Genomic DNA, 22,284 nt, shown 5'->3' with positions numbered 1-22,284 from the left:
TCGACGACTCATCTGTTTGTTATGAAACTGATACCGATATAACAATAAAATTGATGGTACATCTGGAACCCTTCTTCTAACAAGCTGATAAGAAATCAATAGGAAGCCGATGATTTCACAATAACAAGGCGAAATAGATCGATCAACTATAAGAATTCGCTGTAGATAGTGAGCCGATAGGAAAATAATAATCAGTCGGTATCGGTTGTTAATAATAGGAAGCCGACAATGTTCTTCTCAAAAAGACCGAAACTTGTTATTTATGGTATAGCTATGGTTTAACTTGCGCACTTAACTAAAAAACATTAGCCTTCTAGACGAACACCTTTTGTCTTTTTATACTCAGTTGAGCAGAGCTCACAGAGTATATTAACTTTGATTGGATAACGGTTGGTTGTACAGGTATAAAGGAATCGAGATAGATATAGACTTCCATATATCAAAATCATCAGGATCGAAAAAAATTTTGATTGAGCTATGTCCGTCCGTCCGTCCGTCTGTCCATTAACACGATAACTTGAGTAAATTTTGAGGTATCTTTATGAAATTTGGTATCTCCTAAGCACTCATCTCAGATCGCTATTTAAAATGAACAATATCGGACTATAACCACGGCCACTTTTTCGATATCGAAAATTTCGAAAAACCGAAAAAGTGCGATAATTCATTACCAAAGACGGATAAAGCGATGAAACTTAGTAGGTGAGTTGAACATATGACGCAGAATAGAAAATTAGTAAAATTTTGGACAATGGGCGTGGCACCGCCCACTTTTAAAAGAAGGTAATTTAAAACTTTTGCAAGCTGTAATTTTGCAGTCGTTGAAGATATTATGATGAAATTTGGCAGGAACGTTACTCCTGTTACTATATGTATGCTTAATAAAAATTAGCGAAATCGGAGAACGACCACGCCCACTTTAAAAAAAAAATTTTTTTTAAGTCAAATTTTAACAAAAAATTTAATATCTTTGCAGTATATAAGTAAATTATGTCAACATTCAACTCCAGTAATGATATGGTGCAACAAAATGCAAAAATAAAAGAAAATTTCAAAATGGGCGTAGCTCCGCCTTTTTTCATTTAATTTGTCTAGGATACTTTTAATGCCATAAGTCGAACAAAAATTTACCAATCCTTGTGAAATTTGGTGGGGGCTTAGATTCTGGGACAGTAACTTATTTATGTGAAAAAGGGCGAAATCGGTTGAAGCCACGCCCTGTTTTTATACACAGTCGACCGTCTGTCCCTCCACTCGGCCGTTAACATGATAACTTGAGCAAAAATCGATATATCTTTACTAAACTCAGTTCACGTACTTATCTGAACTCACTTTGTATTGGTATAAAAAATGGCCGAAATCAGAATATGACCACGCCCACTTTTTCGATATCGAAAATTACCAAAAACAAAAAAAATGCCATAATTCTATACCAAATACGAAAAAAGGGATGAAACATGGTATTTGGATTGGTTTGTTGACGCAAAATATAACTTTAGAAAAAAACTTTGTAAAATGGGTGTGACACTTACCATATTAAGTAGAATTAAATGAAAAAGTTCTGCAGGGCGAAATAAAAAACCCTTGAAATCTTGGCAAGAACACTGTTCGTGGTATTATATATATAAATAAATTAGCGGTATCCAACAGATGATGTTCTGGGTCACCCTGGTCCACATTTTGGTCGATATCTGGAAAACGTCTTCACATATACAACTACCACCACTCCCTTTTAGAAGCCTCATTAATACCTTTAATTTGATGCCCATATCGTACAAACACATTCTAGAATCACCCCTGGTCCACCTTTATGGCGATATCTCGAAAAGGCGTCCACCTATAGAACTAAGCCCCACGCCCTTTTGAAATACTCATTAACACCTTTCGTTTGATACCCATATCGTACAAACACATTCTAGAGTCACCCCTGGTTCACCTTTATGGCGATATCTCGAAAATGCGTCCACCTATAGAACTAAGGCCTACCCCTTTTAAAATGCTCATTAGACCCTTCCATTTGATACCCATATCGTACAAACAAATTCTAGGGTCACCCCGGGTCCACCTTTATGGCGATATCTCGAAACGGCGTCCACCTCTGGAACTAAGGATCACCCCCATTTAAAATACTCATTAACACCTTTCATTTGATACCCATATTGTACAAACGCATTCTAGAGTCACCCCTGGTCCACCTTTATGCCGATATCTCAAAAAGGCGACCACCTATACAACTACAACTACTCCCTTTTAAAACCCTCATTAATACCTTTAATTTGATACCCATATCGTACAAACGCTTTCTAGAGTCACCCCTGGTCCACCTTTATGGCGATATCTCGAAAAGGCGTCCACCTATAGAACTAAGCCCCACGCCCTTTTGAAATACTCATTAACACCTTTCGTTTGATACCCATATCGTACAAACACATTCTAGAGTCACCCCTGGTTCACCTTTATGGCGATATCTCGAAAATGCGTCCACCTATAGAACTAAGGCCTACCCTTTTAAAATGCTCATTAGACCCTTCCATTTGATACCCATATCGTACAAACAAATTCTAGGGTCACCCCGGGTCCACCTTTATGGCGATATCTCGAAACGGCGTCCACCTCTGGAACTAAGGATCACCCCCATTTAAAATACTCATTAACACCTTTCATTTGATACCCATATTGTACAAACGCATTCTAGAGTCACCCCTGGTCCACCTTTATGCCGATATCTCAAAAAGGCGACCACCTATACAACTACAACTACTCCCTTTTAAAACCCTCATTAATACCTTTAATTTGATGCCCATATCGTACAAACACATTCTAGAATCACCCCTGGTCCACCTTTATGGCGATATCTCGAAAAGGCGTCCACCTATAGAACTAAGCCCCACGCCCTTTTGAAATACTCACTAGACCCTTCCATTTGATACCCATATCGTACAAACACATTCTAGAGTCACCCCTGGTTCACCTTTATGGCGATATCTCGAAAATGCGTCCACCTATAGAACTAAGGCCTACCCCTTTTAAAATGCTCATTAGACCCTTCCATTTGATACCCATATCGTACAAACAAATTCTAGAGTCAACCCTGATCCACCTTTATGGCGATATCCCTAAATGGCGTCCACCTATAGAACTATGGCCGACTACCTCATAAAATACTCTTTAATACCTTTCATTTGATACACATGTCATACAAACACATTCCATGATTACCCTCGGTTCATTTTCCTACATGGTTATTTTCCCTTATGTTGTCACCATAGCTCTCAACTGAGTTTGTAATGTTCGGTTACATCCGAGCTTAACCTTCCTTACTTGTTTTAACATAGGTCCTGTTTATTAAGAGGGCTTTAGTTTGGAAAAGTATGGAAACATTTGAACAGGTGTTTAAGGTCGTTGTTTTTGATGTTGCTGTTGCGATAATGACACTCCTCGAAGGAGTGTTATCGATGTTGATGGTCCTTTGCCGGATGCAGATCCGTTACGTTCCGGTAACAAGCACCATTAAGGCACCAGCCCGGCCATCTCGGGAAAGATTTAGTATGGCCACATGAAACCTTCAAGGCCATCCAGCCCGCCCACCCCCTAGATCCGTGAGGAACTCGGTGTCGCCAGAGCGTCGGCTGTTAAAGCACAAGGGCTTGCCGCGTGTGGGTGAGGCTGACAATTGGGTTTGAGAAACTATATTTTGCGTAGCAACACCTTGAAAGGGTTGCGCTACACAACCCCTTGAATCAATTTGGTATTTTGCTCGCCTCTTACAACAGGCATACCTGCCGCGGGTATATTCTAAGCCCTCTGATCCGCTGGGGGAGGTGATTAAGGTGATACAACATAGTTTCAAGTGGCATAATTTCAAAGAAAAGTTAACATTATATTACTAAGCAAGAGGTGAGATAGTCACTCGCATTTATCTTGGAATTTCTACTCTTACAAACATTGGGTCGCACCTTGAAAACCTTCTGCTCTAAAACTAAATATTTGTTTGTTAAACTAAAGTTGCTGGTAGGGCTTGATATTTAAGATTTGCAAACGAATTCCTTTAAGATCTTTTCTCCCCATTCTCCAAGTGTGAATTTAGTGTTTACTACTATGGCTTTGAGCATACACTCATATACTTTTATGGCGCCATGTATTTGTACGCTTATACTACCCGTAGCCCTCTTGTACTTTAAATTTGTACTTCGTTTTAGATATTTTTTTTTGCGTATTGAGGTACAGTGTTGGCGCTGCTTGTCGAGAATCATAAATATTTTTCTAATAATATAAATATACAAAGCCAACAAAAAACTAAGAATGACAAAGGAGTTGCGTACATTCATATGCTTTTAGAGGCAATAGAGTCAGACGCAAAAAAAATTTTAACAATTTTTAACGTATTTGTTTCCACCTACAATTTTACTAGGTTAATTGTATTTTTTAGTATTGTTTAAGAGGCACGTTTTTCTGTACATGTTGTATATACATTTGCTTGTATGTATCGACCAAAATATGTTTTGTGATATTTGTTAAAGTTTTTTGTACAGCAATTGAAAGAAGGTTCATTAACCGCTTGATTGGACAACTTTTGTGTAAATTTCCTAACCACATTTGTCATTTGTGGTGTATTTTGTTGCAATTTTTCATAAAAAAGAAACAAAAATTTCGTCAACATTTAGAAACTACGCTTTTATATTGAACTGCCGAAAGAAACTGCTCAAGGCTCAATGCAGCTCAAAAGCAACTGAAATAGTAAGTTAAGATGTTCCCACTCTTTATATCTTTTAATGTCAAATACACACATTATTTGCAAAGTATTATCGCTTATATTTCACAGGCTTGAAGTATTTTCTGCTGCTATAAGTCGTGACTAGTTTGGCAAATATCTGAAAGCAGTTTAACTTTTGGCCTGCAAATAAACAAATTATGATTTAAAGCAGCGAAAGCAAGGAAAAGACAACTTTTGCAGGCAAACATTTTCCTCATGATTTAAAATATTTCGCTATTCATTTAACATACAGAAACACTGAAAGCCAACTACTGTTAAAATCAATCGAAATACGGGTCAATTCAACCGAAATTTCTGTCAATTTTTATCCGTTCCAACAGGATGTGGCATCTACTGCGCACAAATCGTTGATTCGTAATTGACCGTTTTAGTAGTCAAATGACCAAAAAAAGTTGTTGCGACAGCTTTGTATGAAAGCATCTATGTTGTAAGAAAGTATATATGTTAAATAAATAAAATGTAAGGCGCGATAAACTCCGACGAGATTTTAGGCCGAACTTCACTTCCAATTTGTGTCGTGCTCCTTTTTAATTTTTCTTACAAATTGGCGGAACACGACCTACTCCTTTTATGCCGACTCCGAACGGCATCTGCAAGGCATATGAGTTTTCACTGAGAGCATTTTTTGGCTAAAATACACTCGGAATGCTTTCCGAACACTGCCGCGGGCGACTCTGCTTAGAAAATGGTTCTTCTAATTGAAAAAGCTTGTTTCTAAAATTTTGATGCTGCTTTTTCGGGAGGATCACGCTACCATCATACCACGGCGGCCGCCATATAAATACGTACATAAATATGTGAATACAAAAATACGCATGCCTGCTACATATACATACATATGAATATAGAAATGAAAATAGTAGTCGCAAAACTGATTCAAAATTCTTTCGGTTGCAGCTCAGCTCATTCTCAATTTCTTCTCTCGCATGTAGTTGCCACACTTGATTGTTTCGAACAATACTTGTATAAATGTTTGACATAACATTTTAAATAGAGAATTTGTAGGTTATAGAAAAGTAAAGAATCAAATCGCAGGAAGATAATTCACCACTGGAGTAACTTTACATGTAATTCGTCAAGTTTAATTTTTTAACACTTTCAGTTGAAATGATTCCAAAACAAGTCAAACTTTTATTTTGTCGGAAACATCAACATTAAAAAAGAATGTTTTTTTTATACTCAGTTGAGCAGAGCTCACAGAGTATATTGAGTTTGATTGGATAACGGTTGGTTGTACATATATAAAGGAATCGAGATAGATATAGACTTCCATATATCAAAATAATCAGGATCGAAAAAAAATTTGATTGAGCCATGTCCGTCCGTCCGTCCGTTAACACGATAACTTGAGTGAATTTCGAGGTATCTTGATGAAATTTGGTACGTAGATTCCTGAGCACTCATCTCAGATCACTATTTAAAATGAACGATATCGGACTATAACCACGCCCACTTTTTCGATATCGAAAATTTCGAAAAACCGAAAAAGTGCGATAATTCATTACAAAAGACAGATAAAGCGACGAAACTTGGCAGATGAGTTGAACATATGACGCAGAATAGAAAATTAGTAAAATTTTGGGCAATGGGCATGGCACCGCCCACTTTTAAAAGAAGGTAATTTAGAAGTTTTGCAAGCTGTAATTTGGCAGTCGTTGAAGATATCATGATGAACTTTGGCAAGAACGTTACTGCAATTACTATATGTACGCTTAATAAAAATTAGCAAAATCGAAGAAGGACCACGCCTACTTTTAAAAAAAAATTTTTTTTAAAGTAAAATTTTAACAAAAAATTTAATATCTTTACAGTATATAAGTAAATTATGTCGACATTCAACTCCAGTAATGATGTGGTGCAACAAAATACAAAAATAAAAGAAAATTTCAAAATGGGCGTGGCTCCGCCCTTTTTAATTTAATTTGTCTAGGATACTTTTAACGCCATAATTCTAACAAAAACAAACCAATCCTTTTGAAATTTGGTAGGGGTATAGATTTAATGACGTTAATTGTTTTCTGTGAAAATGGGCGCAATCCATTGATGCCACGCCCAGTTTTTATACACAGTCGTCCGTCTGTCCTTCCGCATGGCTGTTAACACGATAACTTGAGCAAAAATTGGCATATCTTTACTGAACTTAGTTCACATGCTTACTTGAACTCACTTTATCTTGGTATGAAAACTATGACCACGTCAACTTTTTCGATATCGAAAATTACGAAAAATGAAAAAAATGCCATAATTGTATACCAAATACGAAAAAAGGGATGAAACATGGTAAGGTAATTGGATTGTTTTATTGACGCGAAATATAACTTTAGAGAAAACTTTATAAAATGGTTGTGACACCTACCATATTAAGTAGAAGAAAATGAAAAAGTTCTGCAGGGCGAAATAAAAAACCCTTAAAATCTTGGCAGGTACATATATAAATAAATTACCGGTATCCAACAGATGATGTTCTGGGTCACCCTGGTCCACATTTTGGTCGATATCTGGAAAATGCCTTCACATATACAACTACCACCACTCCCTTTTAAAACTCTCATTAATACCTTTAATTTGATACCCATATCGTACAAACTTATTCTAGAGTCACCCCTGGTCCACCTTTATGGCGATATCTCGAAAAGGCGTCCACCTATAGAACTAAGTCCCACGCCCTTTTAAAATACTCATTAACACCTTTCATTTGATTCCCATATTATACAAACAAGTGTCAGCCGACATGGCAACTCTAACTAAGTAAAAGACGATTTGAAGAGAGAAATGAAATGAGCGAGACGAAGCAGTCTGTCTCGAACCTTCAGAACGAAACGTCGTATTTAACAAAATCATAATTCACTTAAATTACATTAAAGTGTATATTCATTATTTCTAATAATCATACTTTCTTCATTTAACATTAAATAAACTAGCGTGCGTCTAATTAATTATTCGGAACTCTGACAAACGTAAGTAGATATGCCATCGTGATAATATCAGAAGTGGGATTGTCATCTACGAAACGTGCAATGGTCAGTCAACTCACAACGCAACGATACGTCAGGTTATTCGCCGAACGAACTAATTTTTAATTTTCGTCTCCGCGATATCGTACAAAATAAGCTAATTGGAGCTATTCACGATACAACCGATAATCCGAATCCGCTACCAATCGACGAAAAACGGCAACAAGCCCTTGAAAATATTAACCACGAACGAGAAAAATGGAAACGTAGGTTCGACGATAAGCACCGTACTCCGACAACATACACTGAAGGTAACCTCGTTGTTATTGAGAACGAGCCAGCAGCAACTGGCGAATCGAGAAAGCTGGAACCCAAGTTTCGCGGTCCATACGTTATTACCCGAAGCTTGGGAAACGACCGATACCTCATAGAAGATATTCCTGGTATAAAAATAACAAATCGCAAATTCTGCTCAATATTTAGTACCGACAAAATAAAGCCCTGGTGTCACAGTGCACCCGAGCTCGACGAATACGACGACGACGACGACGACCCTGATCAAATCGAGGTCGATTTGGAGTCAGGAAAGGCCGAATTGTCAGCCGACAAGGCAACTCTAACTAAGTAAAAGACGATTTGAAGAGAGAAATGAAATGAGCGAGACGAAGCAGTCTGTCTCGAACCTTCAGAACGAAACGTCGTATTTAACAAAATCATAATTCACTTAAATTACATTAAAGTGTATATTCATTATTTCTAATAATCATACTTTCTTCATTTAACATTAAATAAACTAGCGTGCGTCTAATTAATTATTCGGAACTCTGACAAACGTAAGTAGATATGCCATCGTGATACAAGTTCTAGGGTCACCCCTGGTCCACCTTTATGGCGATATCTCGAAACGGTGTCCACCTATGGAACTAAGGATTACTCCCTTTTAAAATACTCATTAACACCTTTCATTTGATACCCATATCGTACAAACGCATTCTAGAGTCACCCCTGGTCCACCTTTATGGCGATATCTCGAAAACGCGACCACCTATACAACAACCATCATTCCCTTTTAAAACCCTCATTAATACCTTTAATTTGATACCCATATCGTACAAACACATTCTAGAGTCAACCCTGGTCCACCTTTATGGCGATATTTCGAAACGGCATCCACCTATAGAACGAAGGCCCACTCCCTTTTAAAAATACTCATTAACATCTTTCATTTGATACCCATATCGTACAAACAAAGTCTAGAGTCACCCCTGGTCCACCTTTATTGCGATACCTCGAAAAGGCGTACACCTATAGAACACTCACTTTTAAAATACTCATTAACACCTTCCTTTTGATACCCATATTGTACAAACAAATTCTAGGGTCACCCCTGGTCCACTTTTATGGCGATATCTCGAAACGGCGTCCACCTATGAAACTAAGGATTACTCCCTTTAAAAATACTCATTAGCACCTTTCTTTTGATACCCATATTGTACAAACAAATTCTCGGGTCACCCCTGGTCCACCTTTATGGCGATATCTCGAAACGGCGTCCACCAATGGAACTAAGGACTACTCCCTTTTAAAATACTCATTAACACCTTTCATTTGACACCCAAATCGTACAAACGCATTCTAGAGTCACCCCTGGTCCACCTTTATGGCGATATCTCGAAAAGTCGACCATCTATGGAACTAAGGATTACTCCCTTTTAAAATACTCATTAACACCTTTCATTTGATACCCATATCGTACAAACGCATTCTAGAGTCACCCCTGGTCCACCTTTATGGCGATATCTCGAAAAGGCGACCACCTATACAACAACCACCACTCCCTTTTAAAGCCCTCATTAATACCTATAATTTGATACCCATATCGTACAAACACATTCTAGAGTCACCCCTGGTCCACCTTTATGGCGATATCTCGAAACGGCGTCCACCTATGGAACTAAGGATTACTCCCTTTTAAAATACTCATTAACACCTTTCATTTGATACCCATATCGTACAAACGCATTCTAGAGTCAACCCTGATCCACCTTTATGGCTATATCCCTAAATGGCGTCCACCTATAGAACTATGGCCCACTCCCTCATAAAATACTCTTTAATGCCTTTCATTTGATACACATGTCATACAAACATATTCCAGGGTTTCCCTCGGTTCATTTTCCTACATGGTTATTTTCCATTATGTTGTCACCATAGCTCTCAACTGAGTATGTAATGTTCGGTTACACCCGAACTTAACCTTCCTTACTTGTTTATTATCTTATTAGATTCGTTCGCGTGAGTAAAAATTCATAAAAACTTGAACAAAATGTTACTAACTTTGGAAAAATCCTGTTCGTTCAAGCAAAGCTTTTGCAACAGGAGGGCGCAATTTTGTATTTCGCTTGCACGAGAAGTTACAAAATTGTACCCTTATATATTGGTGTCCCGGTATCTCATAATTTTTTGCACAGTGAATTCAAAAAAGGGTTTTTTCGTATTGTATTGATAACTGAAAAACTAGTTTTTTGTTGTTTTCCCATTTTGTGTGTTTTTTCGATTTGATGGTTTTCTTATTTTGGTGTTTTTTTTAACAAGTGGCATCGTCATCATAATTACAAAGTAGAGAGCGCAGTGAGCGTAAAATTCTCTTTGAAATTTGCTCATGTATTGACAGTTGATGGCCGTTGAAATGACCTGTAAGATCAGTTGTGTTAACAGAAAAATCAGTTAGATTGATTAGGAATCTGTCAATTTTACAAAATTTTGTTAACTTAAGAATGACAATTTCTCTTCTGTTGAAATGACTAAACTAATTTGTTCGCTTGACAAAGAACTCGGTCGAATTAACCGTAATTCGATCAATTTCTCCGTTAAGTCAAGAACAACAGAACCGATTTGTTGATTTTACTAGCACCATTTCTTTCATTGAATATGTTTTGTACAAATTTGGTTGTTTTTTATAAAATAATATAAACTTTATAATATTAGTACCTCAATGTGAATCTTCGCTTGATTGTGTCACGCAAACAAAAGAATTAAGCAGCAAACTTGGCATGCCATTAACCCACACAAACTGCACAATTGTACACGAACTCCAAAACTATTTACTCGATTTACGATTTTTAGCCTAACACAAACCCACGTGCATTTAGTTCATCATAAGTGCATGAGTATGTGCAAATGTGAGTCAAGCACTTGAGAGCTCGCCAATTGATGGCACCTTTGCTATATTCCGCTTTCGTACGAGCGATTCAAAAAAATTGTAGACTTCAAGGCGCGTTGAGTATTTTATGATGCTCTCATTACACTCACAAACAGATTCCGCTTGAGTGATTTATTAATGTGCTTAATTTAATTATTAATTCTAAGGTATGAAGCAAAAAAAAAAATGTAGAAAAGTTTAATTCCACGAAAATTTTTCATGTCTTTGTTAGGCATGTGGCGAATTTTGTGGTTCAAATAGGCTGATGATTTTTTTTTGCTTATAAACTTTGTGAATGCGCAAAACGTTCTATCGATCTCTAATAAGTTAGCTTTTTAAAGCACTTAGACATATGTTCGTGTCAAGAATTACGATTAGATATATGTTTCCATTTATGTGGCAATATACCTTTAGTAGGGCGGGTGCCTTGGTATGAGGATAGTATATGATAGATGCAAATTCAAGTCACGGGAGAGGTTAAATCAACAATTTTTAAGAAATCTTTAGAAACTAGCATTGGAACAGAAACTCCACCTTACTCTCGGCTGCAGTATATCGCTTTAAGATCGTATATATTATTTCTAATTGCTGTTTTTATGTACAGGTCCCTTTTTCGCTCTTATTTGGAATCCAAAGCTATAAATAAAATTTTGGTTGTAACGATGTCGATTCGTGCTATTAGCGAGCATTGGGCATTATTGGTCGTAGTGAGTTTCTTTAGCTATATTTTATTAAAATAATTTGTCAAAAATAAACGATTGTGAGCGCACAAAGAAATTTATTTGTACTATGGCACTATTGTGAATATTTGATTAGAATTAACACTGCATTACCGGCAGTTGCTAACATTCGCCAGATGGCAACACAAGCGCATGTAAGTTTATAGATGTTTGATTGATAGAACAGCTGATTTTATTTGATATGAGACTTTAATATTTGTTGCGCAAGATGCGCACGGGTCCGGCTCGTATTATAATATTATACTTATAACTTTCGTAAATGAAGTAAGTACATTCAGTTTCAGTAACCAACCAGTTACTTAGGCGATTCGACGGAGTCTCACTCACGGTGTAAGTAGTTGACATTCCAGTCATCAAATGTCTACCAAAAATCAGCTCTATGATGGAGCCAGCACTTCGGGATGTACATAAATATCTGAAAATCCGGAGTCGGCTAAGAATCCAACATGGAGAAAGCCGAATGGCACCAAATTGGACTAGGACTAAGTTGGGAGGTGTAGCCCTACAAGAAAAGATACTAGATAGTAAGTTGTCATGTAAATTCATGTGGAAAAGATAGCGAAGAAAGTGTCCACGACAGTGTATGCATGCAAGCTGATGCAAGGATGTACGTGGGGCCTATCGTCCGCACTCTCTATTGGATATTTACGATAATTGGCAAACCCATACCTGACGAGAGAGTTTTTATTTCATGGAAGGTCGCACAAATATGTACGTATACCAAAAAACTGTAAGGGCTATGAAGATTAGTAATGATTAACATAAAAGGTGGCCCCAAGGAAACCCCGACAGCAGCATTTCATGCCATTATGCACATCCCGCCGGCAGAACAAATGACCGAGAATATACCGTTAACAATTGCAACAAGGCTTAGGCACCCAGCTCAGTTTGAATGCAGGCTGCATATTCAGAGCAGTATAGTGCCATCTAAGACAGGGCAAACAGACCACATGGTCCAGTTGTTAGGCTTCGAAAGAGGTCTTGGGGCCACAAAATAGCGCGAAAAGGGAGTGCGGAATCAGGGGAATAAACTATAACTACACGCGAATACCGCTGGTTCCAATTTAACGGAAGTGGACAGGTCTGCTGTTCAATATATCGAGCCAGAGATAATTAAATTCTGCTGGCCGTCAGATCACTGTAGGGTGTTTCAGTAGGAAATTGTAGCCGTGAAGAAAGAGAAGAAATTCCGAAGGAAGTGTACTCAAGCTGCAGTGGTGACAATATCTTAATTTATAACCAGGCAGCCATTAAAGCAATAATCTCATCAAGAAGTGTTCTGAAAAGCAAACAAGCATTGAGGAGAATAGGAGTCGCATATGATCCACCAAGTATGATAAGCGTGGATAGAATCTCGGGATTTCAAAATTTCTTACATCATGTGCAGTTCCTCCGATATTAGACCTACAAAGTTGCTCATATCACTAAGAGAGTAGAATTATGACTTTTGATGGGCACACTAACTGGATACTGCTGGCGTCAGTCGCACATCAACTCGTCAATGACAGCAGTTTAGGATGTTCGTGCTGCCGAGGAGGTCACATGTGGTCATAAGAAATCGTTCCCGACATGGTCGGGCTTGGTACCGTAACGTACCGGATCTGCATCCGGAAAAGGATCATCAACTCGATAACACTCTTTTTTGGGAAGTGGCCTTGTCGCTACAACAACAACAGGGAAGTTACGTAGATAAACAAATATCAGGGCAAACCTTTGTAAATATGCGAATTTGTCTTCTACTGTATACAGATACATACTTAGTATAACAATATTGAAACGATACAATATGATTGTTTCAAAACATCTTAGTTATCCCACACCTCCAGCGTAAGATGCTTGGGATCAAAAAAGTTTCGCCTAACTAGTTAAAATATGTATACGTTTGTATACATTTATATTTGCAGCATGACTCGCCTTGTGTAGGTGAGGTTGGTTGTGCATAGCCATCCTTACAATCCCTCGCTCTGTTACACTCAGTCAGTAGAATAGTGGTGCTGATATATCAGGACTTCTCATTTGCTCAGTTCTAGTCCCTTTCAAGTCCCTATAACTTTCGGATTATCTGCATTGTATTCACCATTGATACACCCAGGTGTTGTTCAACTATTGTCGCTCAATAGCTGTACTACATACATATATCAATGCGGTACTGTTCAGTTTATATTCTATGCTCAGTCGCTTATGAATGACCTTACCGTTTGCGCCGGCTTCATCTGCCACTTAACCGTTTCCAACCATCGTTCTCCCCGTACATAGAGTGGAGTTGTCGGTGCTTTGCGCTATCATCTACTTTGTAAGCTAACTATATAAGCCAACAGCCTCCTTTTACCGTCTTTTTACTCTCTTCAATGGAAAGTTGCTGATATTCTTTCCTTTATCATCTGTTCACAATTATCATTTTGTGTTCAAAACTGTATGGGCAGCTTTTACCGCGGCAACGAAAATATGTAACTTTATTATAAGTAAGTATGTGATTTGCCATGAACCTGCAGTAATACGCATACTTCTCAGCAATAACCAAATTAGTGCTCGACAATCATTCACGCAAGTGACAAGCAGACAACAAGAGCGCTGTGCATGCAAATGTCACTTCTCAATTAATTCAGTACGCGTTCTACGATTAAAATGATAATGTGTTGGAAAATGGTCGTCATTCATTCAAAATGGCAAAGAAATCAAAGCACACAATCAATTTGGCAGCAAAATTCAGTGAATGACAGCTTTTGTTATAACATAAATACTCCACTGCTGGTCAATGTCATAGACAAATTGTAGCTTTGTCAATTGACAGCCTGCAATGACAGTTGCCATTCACTGCTGCAGCTGCATGGAGAATGACTCAATTCAATATAGAGCTATTTTAGACGACGTCACTGAATTCATTCATTGCATTACATGGCTTAAAGTTTTGTTGGTAACAAAATTGGTCGACATGATGTCGTGTCGGTGCCGCTAAAAGTGCCGAAAGCATTCAAATTTCAAACAAATATGTTAAAAGTAAACTTGAAAGTAAATAAGTGTACGCCCCAATAACCTTCTATGAGATTATAGGCCGAACTTCTCTTCCAATTTGCGTGGTGTCCATTTTAATTTTTCCTACAAATTGGCGTGACGGGACCTACTTGTTTTATGGCGACTCCGAACGGCATCTGTAAGGCAGATGAGTTTTCACTGAGAGCTTTTCATAGCAGAAATACACTCGAAGTGCTTGCCAAACCCCGCCGAGGGGCGACCCCGCTTAGAAAGGTTTTCTTCTAATTGAAAAAATTTGTTTCTAAAATTTTGATGTTGCTTTTCTCGTATTGTGAACTCGGAATTTTCGGTGTGGTAGCCCGAGCACGCTACCATTACACCATTTACAAGTACGGGCGATAAATTTAGAAATACTATACCTTGTAAGTACTTAGAGGGGGAAACAATTTAATACCAAACATGAGCGTAAAGGTGACACTCCGCTAAGTTGGTGCTACATAGGAAATACTGAAAGTCACATTTATTTGCGTGTGCCCGTATGAGTGCATGAATGAAAAATATTTTGGTTGAAATTCTTATTTACTTTTTTTTGCTGTCGAAAATAAAAAAAAATTTATTAGTCATTCAACCACGTGCAATTTTGGAACAATACGCCATTAGTGTGCAAACAAAAGACTCACGCTACGAACTCGCTTTGACTGTAGGTGATCTGATTATGGTTATATTTAATGACATATTCTTGAATTTAATTTTATGACACCATTCTCAAACCAAACTTCTTCATCAGGTACGCTTTTGCGCGGCTGTTCTATATCGCAAGAATTATAATGATGAAAAATCATTGTTAAGGCCTTGAGTTCGATTCGAACCCACGATCTTAAAACTCACTAGGCCAATACAACATTTATTTCTATTTCTATTTTATTTTATGGTATTTTATTATATTTCATTTTAATTTATATTATTTTGTTTTTTTTTTAATTTTATTTTATTTTTTTCATTTTATTTTATTTTATTCTATTTTATTTTATTTTATTTTATTACGTTTTTTATTTTATTTTTCTTATTATATATTTTTTTTGTTTTTGTTTTATTTTATTGTTTTATTTTATTTTTTTATTTTATTTATTTTAAGTTATTTTATTATATTTTATTTTATTTTTAGTTACTTAAAATTGTCTCTCTCTTTTACATTAAATATCGGTTATAAACAACAAGATACTTAATGCTATTTAATTCTATTAACTAGTTACATTGGTTTGGTTATACAGCTTTTGGTCAGATTTTCTATAAATAACTACATATGTATCAGGTTTTTAAATTTATATAATTCATCGTAGATTAGAGTATGCTTAAGAATTTCCTAACTATAGAGCTTGTCGATAAAATCACAGCCTTCTGTATCGCTCGTCGCTTTTCGGTGAGTTGAAGTTTATTATTATTATTATTATTTTATTTTATTTTGTTTTATTTTATTTTATTTGTATTTTCTTTTATTTTATTTTGTTTTGTTTCAAGATATTTAAAATTTTTTATTTTATTAAGTTATGTGATATTATACTATATTATATTTAATTTTTTTTATATATTGCTTTATTTTATTTTTTTCTTCAATTTTTGTATATTATTATTTTTTCTTTAGTTAAATTTCATTATATTTTATTTTACCCAATTTTATTTTCTAATTTAATTTAACTCAATTTATTTGTTTTCAGTTTACTTTAGTTCCTTTTATAAAATTTTAAGTTTTTTTAGATTTTATTTTATTATATTTTATCTTATTTTATTTTTTTTTTTTATTTTATTTATTTATTTTTTTATTTTTACTTTTATTATTCTGTCTTATTTTAATTTATTTTATTTTGTTTTATTTTATTTTATATGTATATATTTGTATTAATATTTTATTTAATTTTTTGTTTATTTTACTTAATTTTTCTTTTCTTTTTTATTTTATTATGTTATATGTTATTATATTTTATTTTTTTCTTTATATTATTTTAGTTTATTTGTTTTTTCTTGAGTTTAATTTAATTCTATTTTATTTTACCCAATTTTGTATTTTAATTAGCGAGACTTGTTTATATTGCTTTATACAATTGTTTTGGTTTTGATATTAGAGAAAAATTGCAAAGTTTACAAACGGCGACGATTACTAGGACAGGTTTCTGAATTTCACTTCTTCATCAGCTAGCTTTTCGGGTGCTGAGTATTGAACTCGAATCTCCAACATTCATACCAGTGTAAAGGCAGATGCCTTTAACCACTTAGCCATATGAATGCCCCACTGTTCACTTTGCAATTGGTCTCCAATTTTATTTTATTTCATTCCGTTGCATTTTGTTTTATTTATTTGAATTTTTAATTTAATTTAATTGTTTCTAATTTGTTTTAGTTCAGGTTATTAAATTTTTAATTTTACTTTATTTTATTTTATAATTTAACTTGATTTAATTTAATTTAGTTTTATTTAGATAAATTAAATCAATTTATATTAGTTTAATTTAATTGAATTAAATTTAATTTTATTTTATTTAATTTTATTTTCACAGTCAATTTTATATCATCAAATTCCAAATTTTTTAAATTTATTCGTTTTTCCATGACGTGTATTTGGCTTGCACTACCAACGTTTTTTCTGTTCATGACATTTATCTGTACAACGCTGTAGATAACAGTTTCTATTAACATAGCTAGCGCTCGCTGTTAACAATAACTTGTCATATCAATATCTGCAGCCTGCTGTGAGGCGCTAAGTTAACACATGTGTGTTGCCTATTGAAATGTTGCCTACTCTTAGGCGCAAATAACAAACTCCACAACTTACCTTATCGTTTGTTTCCTCTAACTCGAGTATGCGGAATTCCAATAATTCATTTTGTTCCCTCAACTCATCTGCTTCTGTATTTAGCTGATATTCACGCTCTTCTAGCTGCTTTATACGTGCTATTAGTTGTTGTAATTTTGCATTGTTGTTTATCTGCAATGGATATGTCAAAGTGAGCTATGCACTAACTTATAGTCGCTAACAAAAACTATACAATTACCTCCATGCTAGACTTTTCATCATCCAAAATTTGCTCTTTGGCCAAATTAAGCTCCGCATGCAAATGTTCATTCTCTTGTTGCAAGATTTCATTGTCCTTTTGTAGTTTTTGTAAATCAGTGCTGTAGGTACGAATCTGAAAAATCGTAAGAAACCAAAAAATAAATTTGAACGAAGCTTTGCGCAACATGTACCCAAGCATTTATAGTGAGTTAAGGCTTAATCTGTAAATCACGTAAAATATTGAAATTGGTTGCGAGTTACATACATAAGAGCATGTCGACGTGGTTTTGTTTGGAGTTTGTCGCGATTTTTGTGTCTACATGCACGTTTTAATGTGTGACTTTGCAAAACCTCTTTTACGGTTTTATTGCGCACTTGGTTCAAATTCAACCCCTTTTACAACATCGCAGGTTCATTAACGAGCGCCCATAAAAATCGCCATTAACTTTATGTTTGCCACACACACGTTAGGCCAATGGGTTTGAGTGGTGCTGTAAGTACGATTGGCCACAGACAAGGGCATATATATCTGGGTATGTCTGCATTAGAGATATACGCCGCCGATTAGGGTCGTTTTTCGCACGCCGCCGCCGAATGCCAAATATATCGGCGCGGCGGCGGCGGCGTCCGGCGCGTTACTATATTTTCTACTCGTTTAATACTATTTAGACAATTTATTGTTCATGTCGAAAATTGGTCGAATATGGTCGAAAGTGGTATCAAGGGATGCGCATCACTGCCAGTTATAAGAAACTAATTGCGAATTTTAATACTTCCTAACTGTTCAAAAGTTATTTAAAAAAACAGGCGTTTTCGATGTCAGCTTACACCGACTTTTCATCACCCAATTCACCAAGTTATTAAAACAAAACACTAAAAGAAAAGTTATATAATAAATTGATATGCTCACTTTGCATATTTTTTCCAAAAAATAATGAACAATGAATTCAAATAAAATTACCCAAGGCGTTTCAAATTGTTTTCAAATTGTCCTCAAGTTGTTAAAAAAAAGCAAAAAAGGTGCCGATTTTTTAAAAAATTGTATATTGCGATTGGCTGAAAGAATAAGCGAAGTCAGTGATGCAAAATCCTTTAGTAAGTTCTAGGGGCATAAACACCCTTTTGAAATGATTCTTACCTCATACTTAAGTTGGGGATATATGTACGTGTGAGAAGGCTTTGAAAAATCATTTGGGCTTACATTCAAAAATTTGCTGTTTATTTGGGAAACTATACAATAGCGTCTGAAATGTTAATTTTAATTTTCACACTTCATCCTTCAACACCCAAGTCTCCCGGTTTGACATAAAGTTGGCGGCACTATTCAAAACTAGTTCCTTGTAGTGAATCACATTGATTATAGCCTATCAACCAAGTTTAAATATCACCTACACGTTACGGCTCCTTTTACAAATGTGAATACGTAGGCACATATATGTATTTACTAGGTGGGGCTTCCTTCGCAAGAACACCCAAAGTGGTGGAGCAAAAGCTTCCCCAAGACAGTCGAACTAATGACCGTGTGTGCTACTACCCTAACGTAGTGGACAGTCGAACTAGTCTGAAAACTAAAGCTACGCGGTCATCCATAATGAGCTCTTAGATCATAAGGCCGGAAAACAGCAGTAAAAATCTTTCAACTTAAAATCGGTCGACTTTCATTCTAAAATATCGTTTTGATTTAACGAAGACTATTGAAATCAATGATGTGAACATGAACGCCTGCAAACTTTGGTCTACATTTTAAAAATTTTATCCAGGGTCCTTGTAAAATTTTAGTTATGTAGATGCGCCGAGGATTATACGATTTTCACCCACTACGCAATGACGACATCCTTGGCCGAATAGTCACTCCCTAACGTTTCAAGGTGTTTCTCTGATGTAGCTGGGCAGCATAGCGCTACAAAAACATCCGTTGGAAAGTCTTCGGAGCCACACCTAGAGCTTCTAGGAAAATTACGTCGACGAAGTTATGAGTTCGAACTCGCAGTCCTATAGCTTCTGTGCTGACATATGGTGTGAGTAGCGACTGGTAGCGCGGTAGCGACTGGTGGTCGGAATTGCTACTGTTCGCACATCGGGGATTGTAGCTCTTGAAAACAGCCGAAAAAACTGGAGGCTTCCTGTGCCGCGGGAGTCATGAGTATTAATAGACCATTAATATCAACCGTAAGTCGCCTTTGTGCGTGACCGCCACAAATGATTTAAAGAAATTGTGTTCGCGACGATTATTAGGAGGGATATGCAGACAAATGTGTGTGTCCGCAGACGCAGCACTACCAATTCCAAAGACCGGTGTTTAGTTCGAAGCCTATCTGGAGTAAGTGAACGAGGGACAATCCCTCCGCAAGGAGCTGCTCCTAGAAATTTTTGAACTGCGAGATATTGAGGCAAAAACCCCGGATCTTTCCGAAATGACCAACACGTTGATTTCCTTAAATACATATAAACAAAACCTTTCCTAAGTACTGTTTTTTTAAATAGAAAAATCAAGCTTTTTAAAGTAAGAACACCGGCCTACGCCGGCGCTGCCGGTATATAATACAGTGTACGCCGCCTCCGCCGCCGCCGATAAAGTGATCGGCGTAAACCTCTAGTCTGCTTGTATGTATATAAGTATATACCCCGCAAAACTGCCATAAGCGGTAAAGAATAAGGAGCACTGGTTTCGCTCCTGACAGATAAACCTTAGAATAAGGTAAAAAGGTACACCATACGCATTATTGTAACACCTTATTTTATGCTACAAATAAGCTTTATCCCTAAGGTAAACCAAAATGTAAATAATAAATGTTGCCTAAATTTAAAGAAACATGATAAATAGAGCACATCTCTAGTCGATAAATTTCCGTAATATTTTTATGGCAAATCATTCCTTATGCTACCTGCTTCATAAACCTTATTGTGGCGAATATTAGAATTTCGGTTCATCACTATGCTGCTACTAAATAAATGCACAACAACAATAAAGCAAGCAGCCACACCTTTGTACATGTAAACATAAAAGCTGACCGCGAAGACAATATTTCATAAACATATACACTAGCCGGACCCGTGCGCATATTACAGGTTTACAAGTATGATATGTGTGAGAAGGAAACAATTCCTTTCTCTTTCTAACACACTGCCGTTTGACACTTCGGCCAGTGTCAAATTATTGTGGAACCTGCGTGGAAACTGAACGAAGTGTGAAAATTACCGGGGTTGCTGTCGTGGAAAGCGACGCAGGAAAACAAAAAAAGGAGCGGAATATCAGATATGGGTTCCTGTGATGGTAAATTTTTTTGAACGAATTTAGAATGAAAATGTAGTGCACCTAAATGGGTCCTACAGAAAATTATGCAAACGTCTTGATTTGGGGTAGCTGAGGACGCCTAGTTATTGCAGTATTAAGAATACAAACACGGGTGCCATGTTTTTCTACCGTTCGAAAGTTTTTCGCGAAAAACATTTGAATTCGAGGTCGACTGCAATAACCCGTTCAAAAAAGTGGAAAGAGAAATAAAAAGACGCGTTTTGTCCCGTTATCGATAGTCCAAAGGCGAAAAGTATTTGAATTATTGGAAGCGAGGCAAAAACGCGTCTATTAATACCTCCCCCGACGGTTTTGGTCGTGATTTAGCTATCGTCCCTGGTAATAAAGTATCACAATTTGTTAATTAAAATTGTCCAAAACATATGGATTTTAAAGAGAGATGTAATTAAGTGCTCGCTTGAAAGTAAATAAGGATATTTCTTTGTAATTTTACAACAAAAATTTTACGCAGTTTTCGTTAGCAGCTACTACACTTTTCTTGGACCTAAGAAGTACAACAGTGCCAAATAGTATCCACAAAAAACGAACAAGAACAAGCATTTTATCAGGTGAGCGTGGCTGTGTGTGTGCGCGCTGCTACATATCCTACTTGTAGACCTGTACTATGCCCGTGCGCATTTGGCACGACAAATATAAAAATCTCATATCAAATATCAACAGAAATCAGCTGTTCCATCAATCAATCATCTATCAATAAAAACTTACATGCGCTTGCTCTACCATCTGGCGAATGTTAGCAACTGCCGATAATGCAGTGTTAGTTCTAATTAAATATTCACAATAGTGCCATAGTACAAATAGATTTCTTTGTGTGCTCACAATCGTTTATTTTTAACAAATTATTTTAATAAAATATAGCTAAACAAAGAACTACGATCAATAATGCCCAAAGTTCGCACGAATCTCCATCTTTACAACCAAAACTTTATTTATAGATTTGGATTCCAAATAAGAGCGAAAAAGGGACCTGCACATAAAAACAGCAATTACAAATAAAATATAAGATTTTTAGCCGGCAGCTAAGAGCAGTAGTTTTTACTCACACATACAGACGCATATAGCTAGAAGATAAACATAAACTACAGATATACATGTACATATATAGCTAAATAACCAAGCATGTTCTAGAAGGCATGTTTGTTAAACGTCTAGGCTCTAGACCTTAGGGAAAATATGCGAACGAGGTAACAGAGAGCATAAAAGCAGCACATGCTGAGGAATAACTAGTCAGTTTGTTTTAAAAACGCTATTAGTGAAGTACGCGAAATAATCAGGA

The 22,284-nt window shown here is 36.3% G+C and overlaps 1 protein-coding gene across 4 annotated transcripts in view; it reads right to left on the bottom strand.

The window, feature by feature from the left end:
- The window catches only part of Pif1A (PFTAIRE-interacting factor 1A), a 463,696-nt gene that overhangs the window by 62,117 nt on the left and 379,295 nt on the right, over nt 1–22,284 (bottom strand). For all 4 annotated transcript variants that reach the window (XM_067788419.1, XM_067788427.1, XM_067788408.1 and 1 more), the window contains 2 exons: nt 17,691–17,825; nt 17,471–17,623 (listed from right to left, as the gene is read on the bottom strand). In XM_067788419.1, the coding sequence (XP_067644520.1) occupies nt 17,471–17,623; nt 17,691–17,825 (288 nt within the window). The remainder of the gene's footprint in view (nt 1–17,470; nt 17,624–17,690; nt 17,826–22,284) is intronic.

The sequence above is a fragment of the Eurosta solidaginis genome, chromosome 1 (assembly GCF_040869045.1).
Source record: "Eurosta solidaginis isolate ZX-2024a chromosome 1, ASM4086904v1, whole genome shotgun sequence".
Taxonomy (NCBI): Eukaryota; Metazoa; Arthropoda; class Insecta; order Diptera; family Tephritidae; genus Eurosta; species Eurosta solidaginis.
Note: the sequence above shows the minus strand (reverse complement) of the source record. Positions and strands in the feature narration are given on the sequence as shown.